The following is a 26,954-nucleotide window of genomic DNA, read 5'->3' on the forward strand; positions in this document are numbered from 1 at the left end:
TCAGGGTCAGTCCAGTAACACAATGCCAATGAAGTGCTTTCCTTTAACAATGCAAAGTGAAGTGTCCACCTCAACAGCCACAATTTAAAAAAAATTTATGTAACAACAACAACAATAATAATAATAATAATAATAAATAGTCCACTGATATTAGCAATCAAAGAAAATCACATCACCATCCCAAATAAAACTTTAACAAAACATGCCAACATTATGGTCTAACAATAAAACAGCTTGTCAGCGTTCAGTTTTTTTGCAACAGCACAGCAGTAACCATTTAACACTTGCCACTGTCAACATTTATTTTACCAGTGTTTGGGCAAAAAACTTCAGATGTAAACATTTTAACATGGAAACAATTGTTCGTCTTTAAAAGTCCACAAAATATACATTCACCCTGCATTCCCAACTTGGATGATCTGATATCCTCGTGTTGGTATTGTTCCCAGACCATCATGAAAATGTTGTTCCAGGTTCAACATTGCAAGTGACCAATCACATTGTTGTGACGTTATTCTTTTGCGCGCCAAGCCATTCGTGCATTTATGAAATTCCAATGTTGCAAGGACAATATCAATTCTGCTTACTGTTTATTAAAGGGTTACGGTTAGGGTTAGGGTCAGTTGATCGGCGGACAGAGGCGGTTTCACGCAGCTTAAGTACAGTTTTTTGTTTTACGCCGGTTTTTCCCGAAGTCGCAAAAGTATGACGTCACAACATTCTGATTGGTCACTTGCAATGTTGATCCTGGAACAACATTTAGTATGATGATCTGGGAACAACACCAACACGAGGATATCAGATCAACCTCCTAACTTACCCTTATTTTTAGTATGTATTGCAATTACCTTTACAATGCACGCAATGTAACACAAACTGAATATGAACATATTTCCACCTCATAACAATATGCCTTGAACGCTAATATACACACCACCCTTCAACATTTCTGGTGCAGTATCATCTCTCAATTGAATCCTTTAAATCTCAATACTTTTGATTGTCTCTTACTAGCCCCCCCACAACAGTAAAATCTCTCAAATTGTAGTAGTTTACAAACTTTTCAAAGTGTTCTAAATTTCTCTTAAATGTAATTTTCCCGTTATCTGTCATTTACAAATTACCATTTTATTCCCATTCAGCCTCCGAAAAACTTCTGTCCATCTGACAGAACATTCATCATCCAAATTAAAGGTTGGCTTATTCATTCAGTGTATTCTTGAGCAACTGTACCTTGGTCAAGAGTCTGCTGACATACAGATGAAGGAAGAGCTTCTGAAGTACTTCAAAGAAAGCTTTCAGTCTTGAGGTTAACTGAGATTCAGTGCATATATTCCACCCATTAAGAGTGCACATGCAGAGGCCAGGTCTTCCAGGTCATGCAGGACACACTAGATGGTTATACCCACATCGGCTGGAGGAGTGCTGGCATCAGCTCTTTCGATGGTAAAGATAGCAAGGGTAATTTGTTCCAGCTCCCTCTGAACAGCTGTAGCTTAGACACAAAAACATAGAAAAATGGCATCCAGTTTTAAAAAAAGAAAGAAAAAGGGCCAAAGCTACCCTTTAATGACGTAAACACAATATTAGGAACATGCACCCCAGTGCGCCACTATTTCAGACTACAGATTCAACGATAAATATAAATAGTTTGGGTATACAAAAAGATTTCCCAAAACATTTAAACAGGTTCCATGCAAATTACAACAACAACAACATTACAACATGCAACAACATTAGTTATTCAAAATTTGGTTTAATACAGATAAAAAACTAAACTAAAATTACCAACCAATTATTCTTTGAAGAGGATGCTTGGGTCTTCATTCAGGTAAAAAAGGTAGTGCCCTGAGGACACACTCCCTCCCCTTTTCAATAGTTTCCTTCTGTAGAGAGTGGCAGAGATACAGGAAGAGAAAACAGATATACTTTAGGATGACAGAAACTCACATTATACGCAAAATGAATGACATAGCCACTGCACAGATAGACATGTACACAAGACCAACTAATCATCACATGGACATGAATAGTTAACCTGTTGGGCAGGGTTTCCACCACATTATATATGTCCATAATGGAGGTAAAGACAAACTAATACATCATCTTTTTTGCATTCAAAACATAACATAAAAACATTCACTTCTGGTTTAACCTAAATCAAGGGATCAGATTTTACATATGTTTAGGTAATTTAAATTTTCCAACATTTTGAGTACCAAACTTTGTCTTGCTTAATATAAATGTAAGTGCACTGTGCAGCTACCATACACTAGCTGTTTAAATTTGAAAATGATCTTATTAGCCATAATATTTTGCTACCAACAGAATAACGCACCTGTGTGGCTGGGGCCAAAGTTTGTCTAATTTTCTTCCCTGCAACGCCTCCTTTTTTCTTGAAGACTTTTATGAGCTGGTCAGTGTATTGGTCAAGTTGTGTAAAAAGCCTTGGAACATGTGCAGCAGTAGTAATCCTCACATATTCTGCTTCCACCTGAAAATATGTCAACAAACACAACATACTGTACTGTAAATATACATACTATATGTACACATATACAAACTAAAACTAATGTAGAAAGACCTCATTAAAGCTATAATTTTAACACAAACATTTACACAAAATGCTAATGGAGCCATTACAGCTTTTATTGTTATTTATCAAGTTCCAAAAAATATTGATCACAGCTGATCTGAAAAGAATTTCATGCCTCAGGCCCTTGAACTGCAACCTTTACCATGGTTCAGATGTGGAGAAGAAATAACAGGGGCATGGGATGGGTCACAAAAGAAAACTTAACTTATAAAACAGTTTTGTTTTTAAAACTATAACAGTTCACATACCACATACACCACATCAGTATAGGAGGGAGCAGGTAAAGGCAGGATCTGAGATTTATAAAGTAAAAAAAAATTCATTACTTAATTTCAAGAAGCAAATTATTGTTTGAATTACAACTAAATAAAATACTACTCAGAAGAAAAGCAAGAGATTGACACTGCCATGTGCTAACTTTCTATAGAAGCAATTATCACCAGGTCTGTCGACCTCCATTGTCTGTCCACTCATATGTCTTGAATAATTTTATTAAAAAAATTAAGTGTGTACTTTCACAAACTGTAATTTATAACTACATTGATATGTATAACTCCGCTAGGAAACATGCTGTATTTACAGACCATTTTTACATAATACAGATTACTGATAGAGCAGAACAATGGTGTCACAGTGGCTTTCGCCCTTGACTTTTTGGATTTTAAATGTCACTTTATGCTATCCTTGCTATCCTATTCGATATTTCCGACTCTCGGATTACAGAAAAGGAATCCCAAGAAAGCAAATGGAAAAATAACCCCTTGAAAGAATAACCCCATGAACCCCTGTAGCTAATCCCTTAATAAAACAAAAAACAATAAAAATGTTTCTTACACAGTCCACAAAATAAGCATGTCCAGGACCCAGTAAAACTAATGTAAAACAAGCGCACGCAAACGATAAAACATGTCTTGTAAGACAAACGCAAAATATAACCATGCTGGACATATAGATACTACACAACATAGTCAAAGAAAAAAGTGGTCTTACCTCTCAAAGAAACAGTAGCTTGGCGCCAAAACAGCCTTTTTCAGTTAAATTTGAAGTCTTGCGCATGAGCAGGTACAAGCCGTGAAACCTTCTTGTTCTGCGCGGTTTCATTACAACTGTTTTTGCATTACTGCCTCCTTGTGGATATACAAGGTATATCGATCCTAATTGACTTAACTTAAATGTTATGCGATCAAGTAACACATTAGTATTATGTACGTTGAATAATAGACACAATTACGTAGACTTGATTAGAAAAACATATGTTAACTTAACAAAAACATATATTTTAAGTAAAATGAAAATAAATAATTAATATACACTGAACAATCCACCTCATTCATTTTTTTGAGTGTTCCTTTAGAGGCAGTGCTATAGTAGAATGGTGTTTTATTAAACAAGAAAAGTAAGGAGGAGTTCAACTAGAAGGAGGTGAACCAGAGAGCTTTAAAGTGTTTATACTCTGTATGTGTGTGTGTGTGTGTGTGTGTGTGTGTGTGTGTGTGTGTGTGTGTGTGTTCTGAAACAGCATGTAATTGAATTTCTCATGTACTCAGTGAGCAGGCACACAGCCCAAGATGCATGGGTCTTCAAATGCAGGGTGACAAATTCACAAATGAATGCAACCAAATATAGAAAAAGAGACCCCATGCAACAAACATGTATCTACCCCAAAAAGCATCTTTCGATTTTAAATGTTATCTATATAACAGGTGGAAAGCACTGTATGCTATTTTTTATGATTTTCCTGTGTAAAGAGAAAATGAGTAGACAGAGTGACAGAGAGGAAGGTCGAGGCTAAATGATGAAAAACAACAAAACTGGGTTAAAGACAGAAAGCACAGCAGAACTGAATAATGGAGCAGAGGAGGGAAGAATGAAAGAGACAGCTGCACAGAAAGATGGAGGTAATGAGTGAGGAAAAGTGAGAAATGGGGTCAGACTGCTCAAATAATGGACGTGTGCAACAGTGCAAGTAAGGAGCAGAAAGCTAACAAAGACAAGGCAATCGCTCTGTCAGTCAGGGGCAGAATACCACTGAATATCTCTGGACTCACAGTAGAGATCTTGATTTTTGGGGGAAATTCTAACCTAGATCTCTTGCCAGGATGTGCACATATTAATGTTATTTAAATTTGTCAATTTAGTATTTTTTATTTTATTTTAGTATTTTTTTTATATCTGTCTAATTATTCAATCAGATTAACTGACACTCAGGAGATCCATTTTGAGATAATGACCACTTTAACCAAATTTTGCAACAGATGGAAAAATGGGTGCACACAATAGCATTTTGAGTTTATTTCGTATGTCTGACTTCTTATGATGCATTAGAGTAATGGTAAGTTCTAGTGTTATTATTTGTTTGTCTTACTTGGGTTTTGTTTAAAGTTTCATCCATGCTCCCTTTTTATGTGTTATTTTCTGTTTCCTGTGTAAGTCGCTTGTCCTCTATGTCTGATTTTTAGTTATGTCTGTCCCTCGTTTCCATGTCCCTCTCCTTGTGTATCATTCTGTCTCCCCAGGGTCCTGGCTAGACCCTCCATGATAACACCAAGGCCTGGAATGGCGCAGATACGTCTGCAGCCTGTCCACAGCTCGGACACAAGCATTTCACTAAATGTTGTACTGTGTATGTGACAAATAAAATTTGAATTTGAGTTTGAATTTAGTCTTATGTGTTTCATGTCTGCGTTTTTTATGTCATATTGTAAAGCTGTTGTCACAGTCTTCGCGTCATTATGTTTCCTGTTTTATTTTGACAGTCTCGTGTTTCCATTTTCAGTGTGTTTAGTTTTGCTTCCCCTGTGGAATCATGTTCATTTGTTCAATAATAAAAAATAGGACAGTCAATGAGATTCACATCAAATTCAGTACATTCACGCTGATGCTTGTCAGTTGCAAAGATCATCATCCACGGGCACAACTGTATAAAAATGTGTATTTGCCAGATAAAAGAACTTGCCAGAAACTTTTGGACATCTCACCATAAATCAGTAAAATATACTGAGAATCTGCTCAGGCAGACGCATTTCTCTCTCCAACACAAGAAAGAATAAGTAGTAAAGATGAGGGTAAAATGGTGGAATAGAAGAGCAGTGATATGAAAGAGACACACATCACTTGGCTGCATGAGCTAAGCATTATTGTGTGTCTGTGTGTGTGTGTTTCAAAGCTGGCATAATGAGGCAGGGGCAGTTCAGGGGCAGTTCAGCTTTACCCTGGAGTACAACAGAACCAATGATGTTAAACCAAGTCTGTGGGGGAAAAAAAACTCCTCAGAAACACAGGAGAAGAAAGAAAGTGGAATAACTAAAACTAGTGCCTAGACTGTAAATATGTCTCATCTGTGAGTTCTTTCATTAATAAAACATTAGACTGTCTCTACAGAATGTTACTCTCCACTCTCTATAGAAAGCCTTTCATTTAAGATTAAATTATTATTAATAATTTGTTATCTAATAATTTGTTCATACAGATTATTTGAAGTCTTCTAATTTTTATTTCAAAAAAGCTAAAAGTATTTATAACCAGATTTGTGTGTGAAACACTAATATAGATGGTTCATGAATAAATTTGTGCATATCTACTGTTTATTGCCTACATAGAATTTTTCTGGATATGGATCATCTAATTTGTTGAATCACACAAAGTAAAAAATATGAAGTTAGGATCTATCCTTGCTGTTACGACAACTCCTGCTGGTTGAAAAAAATAGAAAGAAAGAAAATATAACTGACAAAGGCGGGAAGTTAGGGTGATTAATGACAGAAATGGAAATGTGCTAACTAATGAAGGCAGTGTTTTGCAAAGGTGGAAGGAGTACTTTGAGGAGCTGATGAATAATGAAAATGAGAGAGAAAGGAAAACGGAAGAGCAGAGCATTAGTTTGGAGGAAGTGTTAAGTAATCCAGATTGCATAAATATGGTGTTATAGAGATGTGTAGGAGAAAGGAGAATGGACTTTTTGACCAGACTGTTTAACACAATTTTGGAGCGTGAGAGGGTCTCTGAGAAATGTATAGTAAGTAAGTAGTAAGTACAGACATCTTCACCAACATGGTCCAGAAACGTACACTGGATGAAACCATAGTGTTTCAGCTGAGAAAGAGTACTACAGATGCAATGACTGATTTGAGAGTCTTGGTGGAGAAATAGAAAAGGTCAGAAAGATTTGTATTTTTTGTGATGAATGTATGCTGCTGGTGCAGGGCATATATGAGGACAGTGAAGCAGTGCTGGGATAAGTAGTAGGAATGACAGATAGGTTAATGTGGTGGTAGAATGACATCAGGGATCATCTCTGAGTATGGCGTTATTTTTGTGCCACTATTCTGAGCGCACGTAAAAACAAATTGAGCCATGTAAAAAAAATTTGCAGGTGCAAGTGTTGCATTTTGAGGAGAAATTTATTTTGAGCGAAGAAAAGCTACATTTGAGTGAACAAAATTCATTGCTGCGTGCAAAAAATGTATTTCAGTGTTTGCTATTATCCACACACACGCACAATAGCAGCCCCTCTCGCTCAGTTTTTGAATTTGCGCTTGCTCGCAATGTGTTGCTCGCGCTCTCAACATTTCTGCCCGTGCGCGTTCAACTCTTTCTGTACACCGTTATATTTGTGTCACAAAACCAGCCAATCACAGACTTGGATGCAAAAAAATCTGATTGGCTGCTTTGGTCTCCAATCAGCTCAAAATGACGAAATGCAATATCCCAGAATCCATTTTGTCCAAAACTCAAACGAGGCAGTGGCGGAGGAACACAGCGTGGCGGAGTTTGAAATATTACTCTTTCTGGGTCACAAAATAAACTTTTAAGATATTTTCATGCGAGAATGGTGCTGTGTAAACTTCTAATATCTGCTTGATTTGTCAAGACATCACATATTTGCATAAGTGCTCTAATGTTTTCGGCCACCACACCAGCCTTTTATGGCTAAGGGATAAAAAGACAAGATACCAAACTGGAAGTGATAGAATTAAAGATGCTCAGATTTTCACTGAAAGTGACCAGAATGGGCAGGATTAGAAATTAGTATATCAGAGGGACAGCTTAGATTAAGCTCCTTGGAGATAAGTTAGAGAGATAAGCTTTGGATGGTTTGGACCTATACAGAGGGAGGATAGTAGACAATAAAGGACGCTGAGTGTGAGAAAAAGAAGGTTCATGAATGTAGCCAAAGAGGACATACAGTGTTGATGCAACAGTGGAAGATACTAGGGATAAGGTGAGATAGAGGCAGATGATGCCGACCACTAAAGGGACTGGCTAAAAGAAGGAGAAGACATTTCAAGCAGGAAGAAATCAGCCTCAGGCATGTAATATATCTCCATGAACTGGCTGTCAGTTTTAGCCATGAAATGAAGTCTCCTTCCTCTCCACCCTGAAGAAAGAACTGTCCACTCTACACTTGGACACTGTGTAAACTCAGACCTGTGTCCTTAAACTCATCTAACTCCCCAAACACTGTCTAATCAAACACCCTCACTTAGTGTGTTCTCATGTATTAGATGCTGGAAGGACTTTAAACACTTGGTGAGCATGGTAAGAGGTAACAAACACACAACACATCTACCTTACAGAGACCTAGGGTTGTTCTGTGTATACATATTGTGCTGAAATATAATTTGCATTTCCGCTAAGGGCATGGAGAAATGTCCCTCTTTTGAATGTAAACACAGTTACTTTAAAAGATGTGCCAGACACTTGAAAAGCTTCAAAAATATTTGTCAAACTTTGTCAACACGTCATCAGATGTATCAGGCTTATCTTTTAGCAGGGCAAGAATGCCGTGAACTGCTGCAGGTGAAGGAGAGCTGTGTGTTTTATCCCAACCTCTACAATGACACTATTCAGCATGCAGTCAGGGAGTTAGCTTTTTCAGAAAGCAATACCACAGTTACCACAGACATTCAGTACAAGGGCACTGCATATAAGAAGGAACAGTTTCTTGTGTACAGAAATGACGAGCGTATGGAGTTTGGTGAACTTCTACTCATCTTGATTCAAAATGACACATCTGTGTATGTTCTAATGGATATCCACAAAGGCATCTTCCTCTCAGAATACCATCTGTATTCTGTGACAAAGGACAGTCTTGGGTTACAGTGTATCAACATTAATGACCTGCCTGATTTCTATCCTTTGGTATCATACATTCTTGAAGGATACAGAGTCATTCCACTAAAGCATAGTATTGTGGCAAAATAATGTCCAACTAATAGCTCACTTCTCACTGTAAATAGTTTAACATTAATATAAGTGTTACCTGATCCATACCCTGCTCCATCAAGTGTATGAACTGTATGTGATTTTCTGTGAAAGGGCCTCGCCCAAAACTGAGGAGGCAAATGGTCCGGATTGTTGTGACTGAGATGATGGAAAAATGCCCTCATGTAGGTAGAAAACATTCAATTGACGTTGCAAAAAAATGGTGGCAAAATATCCCAATTCTCTGCTAGATTTAATAGAGGGTGATATTGTTGGCGCAGGCTACCTTTCACTTGTCAAACAGTTGCAGAACAGAATTGAAAATGTAAGGCGCACTTCAACACCCAAAATAAGAAAAAGAAAACATCAGACTGACTCAGACCACACAGACGAGATCCCTTTAGAAGAAAGAGCAGCCATGCAGGATTTTGTTTTGTTTTCTTTGTGTGTGTGTGCGTGTGTGTGTGTGTGTGTGTTTTGTTAAATAAAATAACAGTCTGAATCCGGGTCCAAGCCTGACCGAGACTCAGGGCTAGACCAAGCGTCAGCTGACGTCTGACTACCTGTAACCTTTGTTTTGGATTTTAAAAATGCTAAAGTGTGACATATCACTGCAAAAGACACTCGTGAAGGGTGCCAATACTTTTGACCATGCATTGTTCACTTCCCCACAGCATTTTGGTTATACTTCGTCTTGAACGTGGTCATGGCCATGACTGTGTGTATATATATGTGTATATACTTAATTTTTACTTTGTACTTGTATTTTAACTGATCAATTATAAAAATGCTTAATAAACTTTTATATGATTTTTATTCTACAGGTGTTTCTTCTCCATAAACCCAGAAAAAGGAACCAAAGTAGAGAACAAAAACTCAAAGCGTCGTCTCAGTGTGAACCCTCGAGTCCTCACCCTGATTCAGGATCTCGCCGACCATGAGTGGCGCTACGCCTAAATCTTGACTCTCTGTTAGTGGACTGTTAGTTTTACTTTGTTAATTTTGTTCCACAATGTGTACTGAAACCTTTTACTGGTCGAATGCATGAAGCCAATTCATGAAGATGTTCTTGCTTTGAAGGAATGTTCTTTATAAAAATTAAAAAAAAAAAAACATGCTGCTACTGCAGTGTTTCTAGACCACATGTGTAGGTTTGTTTCACCACGTGGTTTTCCTGATGTGTTTTCTGACCAAGGCCATGGTTGTGGTGGCAGCAGGGTGCGTGTTGCGTTGCATGGTGATTATGATCATTTTTGGAACAATATGTGTTTTTTGTTTTAAAGTCTTAACAGGTTATTTAACTTTTTCTGGTGGAGGGTCTAACAAATGCTTGTTTCATGAACATGGTTCTTGCTTTGCAGGAATATTCCACAGCTTTTATAGCCTATATTTTGATTGAATTGTGTAGTTGCTGTGTGCCTTGCATATTGTGTTAGTTGGAAAAAATGCATCCACTTGCTGTCATTTGGCTAATCTGGCTGCAAAATAAATTTCCCAGAAGTGATATTTTTCTCTCTTGTGTTTTCTCAAGATTTTTGCATGTTTGGATGTGGGCGTAGCAGTAATAAATTTGCTGGTTTATGGTTAAAATTTTACATTAAAACATAAAATATACAGCATAGTAATAGATTTTATGTATAATATACAGAGCAGCTCCATTTAATATGCACAGTTTCACCGTTGTTCTACCATTTTAAATTAGTTTTTTGTTCAATATTTCCCTGTTAATTTTACAATTTATGGATCCACAATAAGCATTTATTACTTGTAAAAGATACAGGAAATAGTCTATTTATTACACATTAATGTGTGAAATTAACTTCTTTTTTCTGTAGACTTAACAGTTTTAATGTGAGTTTCATTCACTGTAAATCAATTTACATATTGCATCTGTAAAGCGATATACTGTGCTGCTGTATTTTTTACAGGAAGTCCCTGGTAACCCCAGCTGCCAGCGTTTTCCTGTAAAAACAGCACTTTTTTTTTACAGTGTACTGCCAGGTTGAAGCCAGCAATGAAAGTACAGCTACATGTATTTTTCAATCTGAATGGTGTGGGAGATGGAGAACAACAAATAGTTTCTCTTTAAAGCAAAGGTAAATATTGGATTTTGTTAACTTCTATGAACATACATAGGATGGACTGCAGAAAGTAGAGTAGATAGTGCAGTACTGTTTGGCTGCCCATGTGGTCATGTCCCAGTACCTCTCAAGTCACATGAAAACTATGAATAAAGAATTAGATCTAAGAGGTTTCATATCCAACTTTTTCTAGAATATTATCTGTTTAGATTACCCAAAGGTACAAAAAAAAAGTGTAATTCCAAAATGTACAAGACTCAGTTTCAAAAGTAACATCTCACTGCTTCTGAAAATTGCCCCATTTATCATGTTAGTAGTAATACGATGGCACCTATCCAAGATGGCGGCCAACTGAACGATGGCACCTATCCAAGATGGCGGCCAACCAAACCGGTTTGAGAACCGGTTTGACCGGTTTCGTGCGTGTGCGCATGCGCGTTCAGTAATTCGATGGCACTAGTCCAAGATGGCGGCCAGTCAAACCGATTTGACCAGTTTCGTGTGTGTGTGCGCATGCGTGTTCAGGTGTTCTTACCCTCTGGGCGGGAACGACTCCTCCTAGTGGGATGTGCTAGGTTGTATGGGTATAAAAGCGATCCTTTCACATTCTAAGAGCATCACCGCCACGGTCTGAGGAGCACCGACACATCGCGCTAAGGATCCCCGACGCATCGACCTAGAGCACCGACACATTGCGCTAAGGATCCCCGACGCATCGACCTAGAGCACCGACACATTGCGCTAAGGATCCCCGACGCATCGACCTAGAGCACCGACACATTGCGCTAAGGATCCCCGACGCATCGACCTAGAGCACCGACACATTGCGCTAAGGATACCCGACGCATCGACCTAGAGCACCGACACATCGCGCTCGCTAAGGATCCCCGACGCATCGACCTATGGAGCTCGGAATGACACCCAGCCAGGACATCGCCCATGCCATAGGCACTCTAGGTATGTCTTCAGGAGTATGCAGTCGGGGTCCTCAACGTAAAAAGCAACGCTGTGGAAACGCCGCAGATGGAACTGTATTCAAGTTAGAATATCGAGGCGTCGAAGGGTATGTGTATGCCATTAAATATACCGAAGGGACAGTTGTGCTTAGTGTAGATTGTGGTGAGGGATTGTTTTGGGGGGAAGCCCAAGTCATGTCTACTAAAAACTGGAAGCTCTTCCGCACCGTAGTGTGTGCGGACCTGGACAATGTGGGTTTCCCAGAGCTGCTGTATGTTTCCCAGTGGAACAGTGCATCAGGCCCTGAGCTTTACAGGGTTGAGGCTGATCGTTTCAATCGCAACCCCGACGACTTTATTTTTCTCAGTGTATGTGATGACAGGGATAGTCTTATTGCTTCCAGAGGGCTTGAAAACTGGAGGTTAAATCCATACCCTCTAAACCTCGAAGAGCGCACAAGATGGTTTAAGGACTTGTTTTTTATACAGTGGTGCGACTGGAGAGGTTTGTCGCGTCTGTTTAGCCAGATTGATGACGCGATCAAGAAGGACAGACTCAACACTGCGTACGAGAGTATTAGAAAGCGCCTTGTTTTTGACGATCTGGCGAGTTGTCCGAAGACTGGTTTGCCTGGTACCCTGTGTAAACCTAAAATCATAAGACCTTCCGACAGCTAAACAATAAACTGGTAGGTTTAATGTGCGGGTGTGTGGGGTTGAGTGTGTATCTATGTGACAAATTAAGAGCTTGTGGTTTTCATTTTACAGAGAATGACACGCCCTCGTGGGACCTGTTGGAGTCACCATCAACAGAGCTGCTAATCCCGACCCTCCAGACTCCACCACCCTCACCACAATGCTCGCAGGACCCCCTCATATCAGACCTGTGGGATGAAACTGTAATCGACATCAAACTCGCAACTCTCCACCTGTTAATGTTGGCTTTGAATGAGTTTATACAAGAGACATGTTACGGATGCCAAACAGGCCACCCCAGTCAGGTGCAACACAGCTGCTTGCAGGAATTGTCTGAGTATTTCTTCGACACCTACTATGATGATGTGATGATAAGGCTCCAGACTGAGCGATTCATCCCTGCCATCCGGCTGTTTGTACGCTCATCCACTGCAGATGGGTCTGGAACACAAATCCGCAGAGTTGCAGAACACATCATGTGTGAACTGAGATCAGAGCGATATATAGTATGCGCCATTAATGACAACATTGGGCACCTGCTAGATGCAAGTACTTGCGCCCGCCGTGTTAAACCAGCCATGCTCCGCATGATTGGAAACTACTGGGCTGGGTTACATCTGGTTTAATGTGGGGTGTCCAAGTATCCATTGTCTGTGATTGTGTCTTTGTGAAAATTAAATAAAAAGACTTGTTAACATCAACATCATAGTCATTTGTGGTTTGTAAATCATGGAAAGCACATTGCATAAAATATATCACGATCCAGCCCATCCTGCGGGGTTAGCCAGTTTAAATAAGCTACGTATAGCGGCAGGGGAGGCATCAGGTGTAACACCTCCACTATCTCAGGTCAAACATTATTTAGAACAAGACGACACCTACACACTCCATAAACCTGCGAGGATCCATTTCCCCAGAAATAGAGTATTGGTGACAGGGGTCGACAAACAGTTTCAAGCCGATCTGGTTGACATGTGTGAATATGTGACAGATAATGATAATGTGAGATATCTGCTAACATGTATAGATGTATTCTCAAAATACGCATGGGTTAGATGCCTAACAAACAAGACAGGGTCTGTTGTATCAGCTGCTTTTGAAGATATACTTAGTGAGGGTAGGATCCCTGTGAAACTACAAACAGATGAAGGCAAAGAGTTTTATAATGCAACCTTTAAACAGCTAATGAAGCGATATAATATCAAGCATTTCTCAACAGCTAGCGAGGTTAAATGCAGTATTGTCGAGAGATTCAATCGTAGCTTCAAGGGTAGAATGTGGAAGTACTTAACATCAGCCAACTCCCGGAGATATGTAGATATCATACCAGATCTCACACAAGCATATAACAATGCTTATCACAGATCTATCCAAATGGCTCCGGCAGAGGTGAATAAGGATAATGAGAAGTCGGTCTTCAACGCGCTGTACAAAACGAGGCCTCAGAGGGAACTGCGCTTTAAATTTAATATCGGTGACACTGTACGAATATCAAAACTGAGAGGAAAGTTTCGAAAAGGATACGAGCAGACCTACACCGATGAGATTTTCACAGTCAAGGAACGTATAGGGAGACAGCCCCCAGTGTACAGACTAGTGGATCTAGCAGGAGAGGTATTGAAAGGTTCATTTTATGAGCCTGAGATACAACGTGTGGTTGTTGATGAAAACAAAACATTTAAAATTGAAAACATATTGGCTAGAAAAAAAGTGGGTCGGAAAAAGCAGGTGCTAGTGAAATGGCTAGGATGGCCCAACAGCTTTAATTCGTGGATTCCAGAAAAAGACATCGTTGAGGCGTAATTAACTCAGATGACGCAGCTCTACACACATTCATTCAACACTGAGCATAGACTGAGAAAGCATGAATAAAAAGAACAACAATGCAGGCTTCTATGTAAGCCTCTTCTCGAATGCTTCATCACATGTTTACCCGGGTAATAAGATATCTAATTTTAGAACAAAGCTAGCAAAACCTATTGTTTTGGATCAGCCATATGAGGTCGCTGTTATAGAGATACAGTACCCACGCATATGGCGGACTTTTCCACAATCAGATTCGGAAGTGGAAATTCATGACCCCGTCAAAGACGGAACCATAGCCATAACCATGATCGAACTGTCTGTGGGCCATTATGCATCTGTGGAACAGATAATAAAAGAATTTAATTTTAAATGTCAACAGCACCAAGCCACTGGAGACATTAAAATGCAGTACAACGCCGTTAGTAACCATGCCTGTGTTATGGGGCCTAGGGGGACTATTCTCACATTTAGAGGGAGACTGGCGGAAATCCTAGGATTCAAAACAGGAGAACCGTTTGCACTTCATTATAAAAACACATATGCCCCGCACCCCGCAGACATATACGGGGGAAAATATAACATCTTTATTTATGCAGATATCGTTGATTACCAGCTTGTGGGTGACGCCCACGCGAGGCTATTAAGAGCTATAAATATTACAGACGATGACCGCCGGTTGCCTATTCTACAATTTGACAGCCCACACTACACACCTGTGTCAAAGACATTAATCGACGACATAGAAATTGATTTGAAAGACGATCGAAATCAACACATACCCTTTTTATACGGCAAAGTGTTTGTCAAGTTACACTTCCGACCGATAACACAGCATTTTTGAAAAAAAAAGGATGGCCGTCTACAACTCTGATGACTCAAAATATGTAAAATACTACTTATCACAGGCTGGTGGAGAGCTCGGAGGGTATGTTGGGACCAGTACACAATATGGGACAGGTCTGGGTGGGTTGTTCCGTAGCTTGTTTAGATTTGCAGTACCGCTGTTTAAAAAAGGAGTCAGCATAGTCAAACCACACCTAAAAACAGCCGCATCGGGCATAGTGTCTGATGTCATAACCAACATAACCAGACCCTCAACCACTAAGCAGGACGGTAACGGCTTGTATGTGTATACGCCCAAACCATCTAAGACCCCACCCCCAGGGCAGCCGTTGTCTAAAAAGCGTAAAACCACAAAACCTAGCAGGAGAGCCACCAAACGGACACCGTCACGCAGAGTGAAGAGACCCAGAACCACTCGTTCAAAAACTGCAGCGCTTGACATATTCTAAATGGCACTGTTACACAGTCATTCTGGAGAATGTGTAAAAACAGAGCTCGATCTTTTTACTGTCCCATACACACAGACTAGCATTGAGAAAAGTACATTTATTGAAATCCCACCTGTATCTGCAATCACTGATGGAGGGCCGATCGAGTTTTACATCTCATCGTCGGGTGAAGATTACCTGGATCTAAATGACTCATATATCTACACACGGGTGAGAATCACAAACGCTGATGGCTCAAACCTGGCTAGGGACGCTAATGTAGGATTTATTAATTATCCTGGATGCACCATATTTAGTCAAGTCGATATTAATTTGGGAGACCGGCTCATTAGTCAATCATCCAATACATATCCATACAGAGGTGTGATAGAATGTCTTATCAATTATAATAAGGACACTTTAGACACACAGTTCAGCACCGGGTTATTCTGTAAGGATACAGCATCACACATGAATGACACATCTATAGAAGGAGAGAACCAGGGTCTGATGACCAGAGGTGGCTACACAGCAAATAGTAGTATTGTTGAATTGATTGCACCAGTACATGCAGACCTGTTTTTTCAAGAAAAACTGTTACTTAATGGAATCGACCTGTCGCTGAAATTTGTGCGCTCTAAAGACGAATTTGCTCTCATGACAGCGGATGCCAATGCATACAGAGTTAAAATTGTCTCAGCCAGTCTCTTTGTCAAGAAAGTTAGTGTATCACCTAGCGTCAGACTTGCACACAGCAAGGCATTGCACCATGCAAACGCAAAATACACGGTAGACAGAGTATCTTTAAAGACCTTCTCCATACCTGCAGGGGCTAGAATATCAACAAATGACAATTTATTTATGGGTAGGATACCTAAATTTGTCATCATTGCATTCATAGACAATGAAGCATACACAGGCTCCTACCAGCGTAATCCATTTCATTTTGAAAACTGCGATATAGAATTTATGTCTTTATATGCTGATAGTCAGGCTTATCCTGCTAAACCATTCCAGCCAAATTTCCAGAGAAAACACTATATCAGAGAATTTTACCAGCTGATACAAACCACAGGGAGACATTTAAAGGACAGATCGTTGGCCATAACACGTGACGACTTTGGTAACGGCTACACTTTATTCTGTTTCAATCTGGAAGCTGACGAAGGACATTCAGGGAATGTGTCGTTAATTAAAACTGGGAACGTGAGATTGGAAACCCGTTTCAGAAATCCACTACCCCGTACAGTGAACCTCTTGTGTTATTCTGTATTTGATTCAGTCATTGAAATATCTAACATGAGACAGGTGCTCTTGGACTACTATTGAGACAAAAACGGTCATGAACACTATAGAACTATCAGCCGTGGTCGGCGGCATTATCAATAAAAACACACATTTCCTAGGCGTGTTAGCCTATGATCAACTAACCACTGAACGGCTTCAAAGACTCCCTGCTATGTGTATTGTAAACACCCACCCTTCTACGATGCCAGGGGAACATTGGCTTGCTGTTTATATTTCGAGAGACAGACGCGGTTATTTTTTTGATAGTTTTGGTCACTCGTTAGACAGTTTTCCCCCAGCAATAAAGATGTTTCTTCTAAAAAACGGCTCCACTGTTTTATATTCAGGAAAACAAGTGCAGAACGACTTCTCCATCACATGCGGTCAACATTGTGTATTTTTTTTATATCATATGCAAAATGGTGTATCTTATGCCCGCCTGCTTAACATGTATGGGTCTGATTTAATTTGTAATGATGCTATGGTGTGTCGATTTGTCAACAACATACAACCTGTTGCTGTATGCAGTGATTATGTGTGTGTGCAATGTGGATACTGATATGTACTAATGAGAATAATAATAAAAACAACATGAGAGCATGATTTAATCGAGTCAATGGTATTTATTATCAAATCTCGTATATATATATATAGATTCATAACATACTTTGTTTAAACATAAAAGAAATCAAACATTAACCAGTAATAAAAGACATAAAATATTTAACAGTAATAAAAGAAAATAAAACAAAACAATTTAGCAGCAATAAGTGAAAAAAAAACACAACAGTAGAAAAACACCAAACAGCAAATATTTTTAGCAGAAAAACAATTTCTGCAATAAGAAAAAAAACCTGAATTCAAAAATCCAACCACTCTACAGGACCCCCCTTTATTTTGTTTTTTTTATTCTTTATTTTTTTTAGTGTACTATGTCGCAGCGGTCCACCGGGGGTGTTCTTTTTTGGTGTGTGTTTTAAAAAACCACGGTCTTCAGACAGTGTGTGATCGGTTTTATACAAGGCGACGGTCTTACGTATGCCTGTGTTAGATATGGCTGATAACGGTATGTTTAAATCTGAGAAAGCTTTTAAAAACTCTGTCCAACCGATAGGTCTCAAACCCTCAGAAGGTGTGTGTGTGGTTGTGACGGCTTTAATTAGATCATAAATGTGTGAACCAGGGATGGTTTGTTTATCAACAACAATTTCGCCTTTGTCATTGTAAGAGATCAAGTGTGGCGAACGGTTCACCGCTGATAGAATAAGTTCTGCATTCCTCCTACTCCTTTTAGGTATGTGTGTTAAAACATTCTCCGCAACAAGATCCCTCACCCCGGCATCACCATGAACAGGCAATGTGTCCGCCGACTGGGGTTGCACATCCCTGTTAAATTGTTCAGGTAATGATAAAGACAGTACATTCTTTTCACGGGCACCTTGTCTCACAAGGGTGAGGTATCTTTGGAGAATATCGCTGTATTTTTTAGCCTTCTCATACACATCTATGTCAGAATCTTGTAACACTTGTAACATCTCCTTGTCCAACTCGTTCTGAGACTGTTGTCTGATGGTGCCTGTTTGCTGCTGCTGCTGCTGTTGCTTTATTAAGTCCAACTGGTGTTGGGGTACCAAAAACATCTTTTGCACATGTTCCATTTTCACCTGTTTGCTATCAGACTGGTTATGAAAGGGATTGCAGCCCCTAATAACGGCAGTAAAAACCCTCCAGATTGGTTGATTGTCTTTCTCTTTTTCAAAGATTTTATTTTTTTGTCTGCAATCAGTCTGATTATTGTTTTTTTCTTTTTTAGCTGTTTGTACTGCTGATTGGTCAGTGGAATGTTACCATGCAATACATTAAAGGCTATCTCACACAATGCATTGATAAAATCTAAGTTTGAATTACTAATAATAACTCTGCGTAGAGTAGGAGGAGCCCTGTATATCATCTCCAACAGAGACAGATTCCTCCGCATGCGTGATGACATCCTCTCACCTCTTTGCTGATTTTTGTTTTGGAATGTAAACAACCGGACGGTCTGACAGTAAATTTGTTCTGAGTCTTAAATAGTCCGGGGTCTTAGCTTTATAGTCTATTAAAAGATACCCGTATGTTGTCGATGTGGCATCATTAAACGCTTCTATAAAATATTTAGTATTACCCGGAAACATTTGCCTGGCTAAAAGCATAACCTGATATTTATCTCTCGGATTTTTAAACAATATTAGGTAATTAGTGTTCAAGGAAATGGTTCTACTGGATTTTCCCTGAATAAACAAATTCTGAACTAGATATATACAACTCAAATTCCTATGATGCACATACTTTGTGAACACATTTTGTACTTCTAAATTGTTAGCTGCATCGTTCATCACATCGTCTATAATTAACAAATTGTTCTTTTCTGCAGGCAGAAGGGTGTCATCAGCAAGAGATTCGGGTATACCGTTAACAAAGTTTATGTTTCTTATCTTAAGAAGCTGGTCATATAGTGTCTGCCAGCATGAGTATATATACACAATGTTATCAATGCTGCATGATATAATCCTGGAAGAGTTTTCAATTATGTTTTTAACAAAAAAAGTCTTGCCACAGTTACTGGGACCGCTGACCACCATGCTGAACGGATGCTGCAACCGGGCGTCAAACCCCTGTTTTAATTTAAAATCCATAAGGAAGGGTTGTGAAGTCTGGGAGCACACGGCGCTTATTGTAAACAACTTTAACTTTTTTCACAATGGTTTCATTCTTCAAATGAAGCTTCTTTTTATCGCGTCTGATGCTATCAGACACGGCAACTAGGTGTGCGTCTGATGTCTGATTGGCTACAAACTTGCGGACTAAACCTTTCAAGGAGTCGTGGGTGACAACTTTCGAGTTTAATGCATTCAGTGTGACGCCTTTACATTTGACCTGGGTCTTGCCCAGCGATGTGTGATACGCATAACATTTTGGCCCACCGGAAACAAATTCCGCTATGTAATCCTCCACACCATCCTCTCCACAATCTAATTCACTTGTGAGATCCCCCAGAAACGGACCTAGAGGAGGCATCCACTCGCCAGGGCGTGCCGTGAAAATGACACTGTCCGTGTCACAATACAGCACGCGCTGCTGCAAGTTGTCTAGCAAATCATACAGCATGAGTCTGGCGTGTGCAGTGGTCATGGCCCCGACAAAGACATTAACGTCCTTCACACGGGAAGCTCTACCATCAGCGTGGCGCCACTGCACCATTGCGACGTCGTCAGAGATGAAACAAAACTGACGCACGTCGTACTGGTCGCTAAACATTAGCTGGCTAAATCTGGAAGGGTCTGTAATGAGCTCAGATGATGCCATGTTTGACCTCATGCTGAAACGACCCCATAACGAGTTTAACAACAGCTTGTTACAGTTACGAACAGCTTTATTTACACAAATCTTGGATGGGTCTAGCATTATTCCCTCCTTCTCATAATACTCGTCTATGTACTTCTGCTGTTCGTCAGGTGTGTTCACATGTTCAGGATACCCCGAGGCCTCCTGTTTGAGTTTTAGGAAGGCTTTCACATAGTCTTTAAACAATGTGTCGGTCTTATTGGGGAAATGCCACACCTCATCAACAGCAAGAACCCTGTATCCCTTCTCAACAGCTTTTTCAAGCTCAAATGAGACCCATGTGCCTTTCAACACCCGCTCACTGTCACTGTGCCCGCATGCAGTATGCTGGTTCTGGTCTTCAGCACACATGCTGCAGAGTGGAAACATCAGTTTTCCATGGCATCTGTAGGGTAGGACGGGGTGAAAAAGACCCTTAGGTGGGAGCACTGTGCATTTAACAAAGCCGAAATAATTTTCTAGCTTGTCAAAGTTGGTGTAAATGACTTGAGGGTGTCCTACAGGATAGTCTTTTTTAGACTGCACTGTGGGATAGAGACTGGTGAAGTCGTAGTAAAATATTTTTTCATCACAAGCAGTCTTGTGGTACAGCTTTAGAGCATTTGTGCGACCGCCAAAAAGGGCGTCTCGGGGATTCAGGCGTTCTGGCTTTCTGTACGTATGCATGAAAGCCACAACTGCAGGGTCTGTCTGCTTCAAGGCAGCCCATTCACACTCCCACATCACTATTACGCTCACACTGTGTTGTGATCTCAGTGCATCAACTTTGTCACAAAACATGCGATGCAGCAGTCCATAGGATGCTTTGCTGACAGGATTAACTTCACTCTCGGGGTAGCATTTAACACAACCGTGGTGAAAACATCCTGCAAATTCATAAGCTGTATTACTTGTGGGGTCAAAACCGTCCACAAAATACGGTCCAACCCTCTGTTCGCCTCCTCTGAGAGCATGTTTTACCACTTTGTTGGTGGTGTGGGACACATATTGAAGCCATTCAATAGAGACGTTAGAAAACGTCTTGTTCTGCTCAACGTATGCCCCTTCATACGTGAGAGCGAGCGCGTCTCTAGGCAGAAACAGCGTTTTATACACACCCATACTAAATGCAGCCAGGGTGGTATACATGAATGGATCAACTTGAGTACAACCCAGTAGCGTGTCACGATAAATGATGCATGCTTTACGCAGGACATCAACATCGTTAACACAGTAACGCCTGAGTTCAGCCTGAAAATCAAAGGGATTCTGTGAGGCAACCTGGTACCATTCCATGAATCGCACCTTATCGCTTTCAGACATGTGCTCATAGCCGTAGAAGGAGGGGTCTGGGTACGGGCCCACATAACGCTCATTATCCCTCGTATTAAACCTGTGTGGGAAATGGCCCTTCTGCAGGTCTTGAAAACCTAAAGCAGAGGGTATTTTGGCAAGGCCCATGGGCAAAAAGCTGAACGAATCAATCCACCGCTGGTCATAGTCCCTGTCATGCATTAAAATCACACGGCTGCCGCTCATTATGACACTAGGTGTTATGCTCTGTCTGACAAAGTACTCGAGGAGTATGTAGTTATCAAAGCCAGATGCATTATGTGCTATGAAAGTGTACCCACGAAACCTTGGGCGTCTGTAATGCTGCACAAACGCCTCCACACACTTTAATGTATTAAATGTGAACTTATTGCCCTTCAGATCAGACGCACACACAAAGTTAGCCTCGTGTTTACCGTTGTGGTACCGCGTCTCAAAATCATATAAAATGTATTTATCGTTAGGCTTCTGTTTTTCAACAGGCTGTATGAAACACTGATGGTCGGAGTCTCCTGCTAATTTAGGTTCGCGGCAGTGCTCGCATCTAGGCTGCGCACATTTGTGTGGCAATTTCTTGGATTCTCTATATGTGGTGCCACAGTGCATGCAATGTTTCATATTATCACAGGGGATCATGTTGTGTTTTAATTCAGGTAATTTGTGTTGTTGGTAACAGTGTTGTGATTTGCAGATGCGGTTACAGTCGCTGCATTTCACTGTGGGTCCCCTGTGATGTTGACAGAGTGTGTAACATGTGTTACATCTATGTTTACAGCTGTGCTGTAATGGTGTATTATATATACTGTAACAGAAATTACACACATAGGATCCCCCCAAAAAAGCGGTCGGGTTTAAAATCAGGTGGTAATGTTGATTATGGAGATACATCATCAACGTGTTAGGGTTTGGCTCTTCATGTGTGTAAAAACATTCCAGGCGTTTACGCCCTTCTGTGTGGTAATAGATTACAATCTTAATGTTGAAGTGCTTCTCAAATTTACCGACATCAGAGAATGATACTTGCTGTGTGTCGCATAGACCTACTTCAGCATGCATCTGTTTAGCTGTAGCAAGTTTTTCATGCTCAGAGGATGATGAGTTTAATGAATGTGCTATGCATAGGGAGAAGCACAAATTGTTGTTTGTGTTGTTTGGTGTGTATAAATGTCTGCCTTTCTTTGAGAGAATCTCATCATAAGGTATGTGCGCCAGTCTTAAGCGAGACCCGCCACTACTGTTCTGAGCTACCGTGACAATAAACTCTAATTCATCATCACCGATAGATTCATCATTACTCTGCATAACTTGTGCAATTTGATCGAGAAACAGCTCCGGATCATACCGATCATCAGCGTTTAAAACAGCCTGAACATCTGAAGCCAGCGAGGGGCCACGCAGGACCACGTTTAGAACACTGCCCTGTTGGGATCCCGCCACAGCTCTGTCTATCACATTGGCTAAGCACTCGCGCACTCGCGCCGGCACTTGTTCTGGATGATCGAGACTTATACCCCTAAAATCAAGGCGTTCACGCAATTCGCGAGCATTAAAATTAGGTATCTCTCTAATGTGTGACTGAGAGCGGCTGCCGGACCCAGACTGCACAACGGGCTCAATAACAACTGCAGTAGTTGCAGCAGAGGTGACCCGGCTAGATTGTGCATCAGACGCAAAATCACCAGCAGCACAAGCTATATGGTTAGCATCAGTAACAGCAACGGCCCGAGCAACACCAGCTGTACTATCACTATTATTAGCAACAATAGCCCCATCAGCAATAGCAGACGTAGGAACAGTCTGACAAGGATGTGTATCGGATGAGGCTGATGCAGGCACCCTATTAAGTCTAGCTATAATATCGTCTAATTTTTTATCTGTTTCTTCAGCCCACTGCATAAAAGTCTCTAAGTCAAAACATCTAACAGGAGTGGAGGTTCCGTTATTATGTTTAAATAATTTATTTGGAGGGTCCATGGTCTGGATTTTAAAAGTCAGGGACTTGAAATTTTGCTGCAGATGTTGTCTAATGTACTACACACTTTGTTTATGAGTTTGGTAAACTGTTGCCTTTGTACCTGTGCTTCTTGGTGGTATTGATTGAGTCTAGCTTCAATCAAACATAATTTATCAGCTATTGAAGCTATTGAAGCTATATGACTTTGTTCAGCAGGCTGAGCGTCTGGAAGCTTTATGTAAGCATCATACGCCGCTGATATTTGAGAGTCTGTTATGCCGTCTTCTTCGAAATCTATGTGTGAATCAACGCTATTTCTGACACATTCTGGGGTGGTGGGTATATGAACTAGATCAAAATCTGACATGCTGTACTCAAAAACATCAGAGAAATCGCGTGGTAGCCACTCACTCGGGGGTGTTGCAGGTTCGCTGATGAAGATCGGTTCTGACTCTCCACTGTTGCACAAAGCTCCAGGTTTTTGTTGTTCTGGGAGGTCGATACTGCTTAAACATTCCAAAAACGTCTGGAATCGTATGGTGTCCTGATCATTATGAGGAGGGGTGCTGTTCTGCAGTCTGTGAAGATAGATAGACATGTGTTAAAACATATTATACATGTACCCATTTCAAACTGAATAAGCGTGTCTCCCTCTCTATCTCTTTTTATCTAATTTATATATGCCTATGCTTACCTTGTAGTGTGCGTTATTCGGGATGGTCCTGCTTCTCCACACACCCGGTTCTCTGGCGTGGCTCTGTAGGTGTAAAACGGTCAGTTTAGAACATTTGTAATTGTTTAAACCCCTTTAAAAAAAAAATACACAACTATACATCCCGTTGTATACACACCTGATGTAAGGTAGGGCTCTGTGGTAGCGGTGTCTGAATGTTTTCCTGCTCAGTTTGTTAACCCTGGAACAAACAAAAACGTTATTACATAATTTAAAACAATCGCTAGTTTAAAACATACATACGTTTAAAAATCCAGTAATGCTGTACACACCTTGTGCCTGTTAGAGAACTAGTTCCAGCTGTAAAAGCGCCCGTTTCTAAAGAAAAGGGTCCTGGGCCGTTCTCCCGAACTCCTAAAAATTAAGCTTTTGTTTTAGGAAAAAAAGATAGTTTGAATATCCTATAATATGTTAACATAACACTTTTTAAAAATCCAATAATAGGTTTTGTTTTACTTACCGTTTACGATGTCCATGTTATAAAGAACGATGTTAGTGTTGATGATCGCAAAGAAAATGGTGTGCTCTGCAGCGAATCTTGAGGCGTAAATGGCTCAGGGTATCGGGCTCTGAGCGTGTTTTTTATATAGGGTGGGTGTTTCCAAAAAGAAAGGTATGTCTCCAATCAATTTAAATGAGGCCCTACAGGGCTTTTGTCTTCTCAAGGAATTACAAAGGAGCCGATACTTCAGACAATAGGCGGGGTCCCCACCCGACTGGTATCACCTGCCCCCATTTACCTTGTCGAGGAATTACAAAAAGAGCCAATACTGGCCACTTTAAACAATAGGCTGGACCCTTGTTCGCATGGTACTCTCAACAACTAAGTGATACCCAGCGGTGGGCTTTTACAATCCTGAACAAATTCAAACAATTAGCCAGCTGTTGAAAAGTTGGAGCGGGTCTGGGCGACTGGTTTTAGAAGTATCACTGTAGCGTTTATTTTCTAAAGGGCTGAATGTTATTTGCGACTATCTGTTGTGTTAAAAACTACTCTGAAACCATGAAACCACTTACAGAAGAAATGGCCCGTTTGATCCGTTTTTAAATAAATAAAATGCTTGCATCGGTGCATGGTGTGACACCAGAATCACAAAATGAGTGTATTTAAAAGACGATTAGTTTGAAAAGAGCGATACTGGCTGCTTTGGGGGAAAAGGTGACATTGTGTGCAGCGTGTTTTAGAAGTATCACTGTAGCGTTTATTTTCTAAAGGGCTGAATGTTATTTGCGACTATCTGTTGTGTTAAAAACTACTCTGAAACCATGAAACCCCTTACAGAAGAAATGGCCCGTTTGATCCGTTTTTAAATAAAATAATCGCATCAACCCTGGAAAGAAACCCCAGTAGATGTGTAAAAACTAGTTAAATTAAAACTAGGGGTTTGATTAAATGAAACGCTTGTGAACATGCTGACATCACCCATTCAGAAGAAATTCCCATTTGTGCCGTTTATAAAATAAAATGCATGCCTCACCGCAAGCTGAGACATTGTCAGATTTAGAAAATTAGTGTGATTAAAACACTATTACCAACACTTTTGACTAGAGCACACCCTCTTTGTTAAGGCGCACTGTGAACCAAAACAGCTTCCACTCCGCCAAGAATGAAACAAGATGTCTCCAATCAATTTAAATGAGACCCTACAGGGCTTTTGTCTTCTCAAGGAATTACAAAGGAGCCGATACTTCAGACAATAGGCTGGGTCACCACCCGACTGGTACCAACTGCCCCATTTACCTTGTCGAGGAATTACAAAAAGAGCCAATACTGGCCACTTTAAACAATAGGTTGGGCCCTTGTTCGCATGGTACTCTCAACAACTAAGTGATACCCGCAGTGGGCTTTTACAATCCTGAACAAATTCAAACAATTAGCCAGCTGTTGAAAAGTTGGAGCGGGTCTGGGCGACTGGTTTTAGAAGTATCACTGTAGCGTTTATTTTCTAAAGGGCTGATGAAAAGAGCGATACTGGCTGCTTATAGCATTTATTTTCTAAAGGACTGAATGCTATTTGTAACATTTACTGTGTTAAAAACTAGCTGGCTGGCTTTGTCTCACTCTTAGTTCAACATTCCGAAATCCCGATTTTTAAATAAAATGATCGCATCAACCCTGGAAAGAAACCCCAGTAGATGTGTAAAAACTAGTTAAATTAAAACTAGGGGTTTGATTAAATTAAAACCCCGTTAAAAACACATAAACTCATATAACCCCTCTGATACCCTGTGGTATTTCAACACCTGAACACGCATGCGCACACACACACGAAACTGGTCAAATCGGTTTGGCTGGCCGCCATCTTGGACTAGTGCCATCGAATTACTGAACGCGCATGCGCACACGCACGAAACCGGTCAAACCGGTTCTCAAACCGGTTTGGTTGGCCGCCATCTTGGATAGGTGCCATCGTTCAGTTGGCCGCCATCTTGGATAGGTGCCATCGTATTACTACTGGTAGGAGAGACAGAGTGAGAGAAAAACAACAAACACTTGTGGCCACACTGGGCTGGCCGGGGAGGCACAGGGACCATGACACTTTTATCTATTAAGCCCAGCCCACTGACAACAATCCAACCTATAGGGACAGATATCATTAAGGGCCACCTGAAAGAATAAATGGTTTCATCCATTTGTTTGTGTTCAGGCCAAGAATATTTTTCCAGTCTTGCAC

At 40.5% G+C, this 26,954-nt stretch overlaps 2 protein-coding genes and 2 long non-coding RNA genes across 6 annotated transcripts in view; all 4 read right to left on the reverse strand.

Annotated features, from left to right (window-relative positions):
- Nucleotides 1-26,954, reverse strand: part of pik3r3b (phosphoinositide-3-kinase, regulatory subunit 3b (gamma)) — a 232,412-nt gene that overhangs the window by 175,353 nt on the left and 30,105 nt on the right. The gene's annotated exons all lie outside the window — the stretch shown is intronic.
- On the reverse strand, nt 2,215-3,897 carry LOC113009057 (uncharacterized). Its single transcript, XR_003270111.1, has 3 exons — nt 3,587-3,897; nt 2,845-2,889; nt 2,215-2,494 (listed from the first exon to the last, which is right to left on the reverse strand). It is a non-coding gene; the product is annotated as an uncharacterized LOC113009057 (long non-coding RNA).
- LOC113009055 (uncharacterized) lies at nt 9,250-15,179 on the reverse strand. The gene is made up of 2 exons (XR_003270109.1): nt 15,119-15,179; nt 9,250-13,196 (listed from the first exon to the last, which is right to left on the reverse strand). It is a non-coding gene; the product is annotated as an uncharacterized LOC113009055 (long non-coding RNA).
- Nucleotides 17,898-24,460, reverse strand: LOC113009052 (uncharacterized). The gene is made up of 3 exons (XM_026147113.1): nt 24,398-24,460; nt 24,241-24,303; nt 17,898-24,124 (listed from the first exon to the last, which is right to left on the reverse strand). The coding sequence occupies exon 3, from the start codon at nt 23,564-23,566 to the stop codon at nt 19,562-19,564; it is 4,005 nt and encodes a 1,334-aa protein (XP_026002898.1). The 5' UTR covers nt 23,567-24,124; nt 24,241-24,303; nt 24,398-24,460; the 3' UTR covers nt 17,898-19,561.

This window comes from Astatotilapia calliptera, chromosome 17, assembly GCF_900246225.1.
Source record: "Astatotilapia calliptera chromosome 17, fAstCal1.2, whole genome shotgun sequence".
NCBI lineage: Eukaryota > Metazoa > Chordata > Actinopteri > Cichliformes > Cichlidae > Astatotilapia > Astatotilapia calliptera.

Bases quoted from the DNA above. Each gene is read 5' to 3' on its own strand.
- LOC113009052 (XM_026147113.1), bottom strand. From the start codon at position 23,566: ATGGACCCTCCAAATAAATTATTTAAACATAATAACGGAACCTCCACT.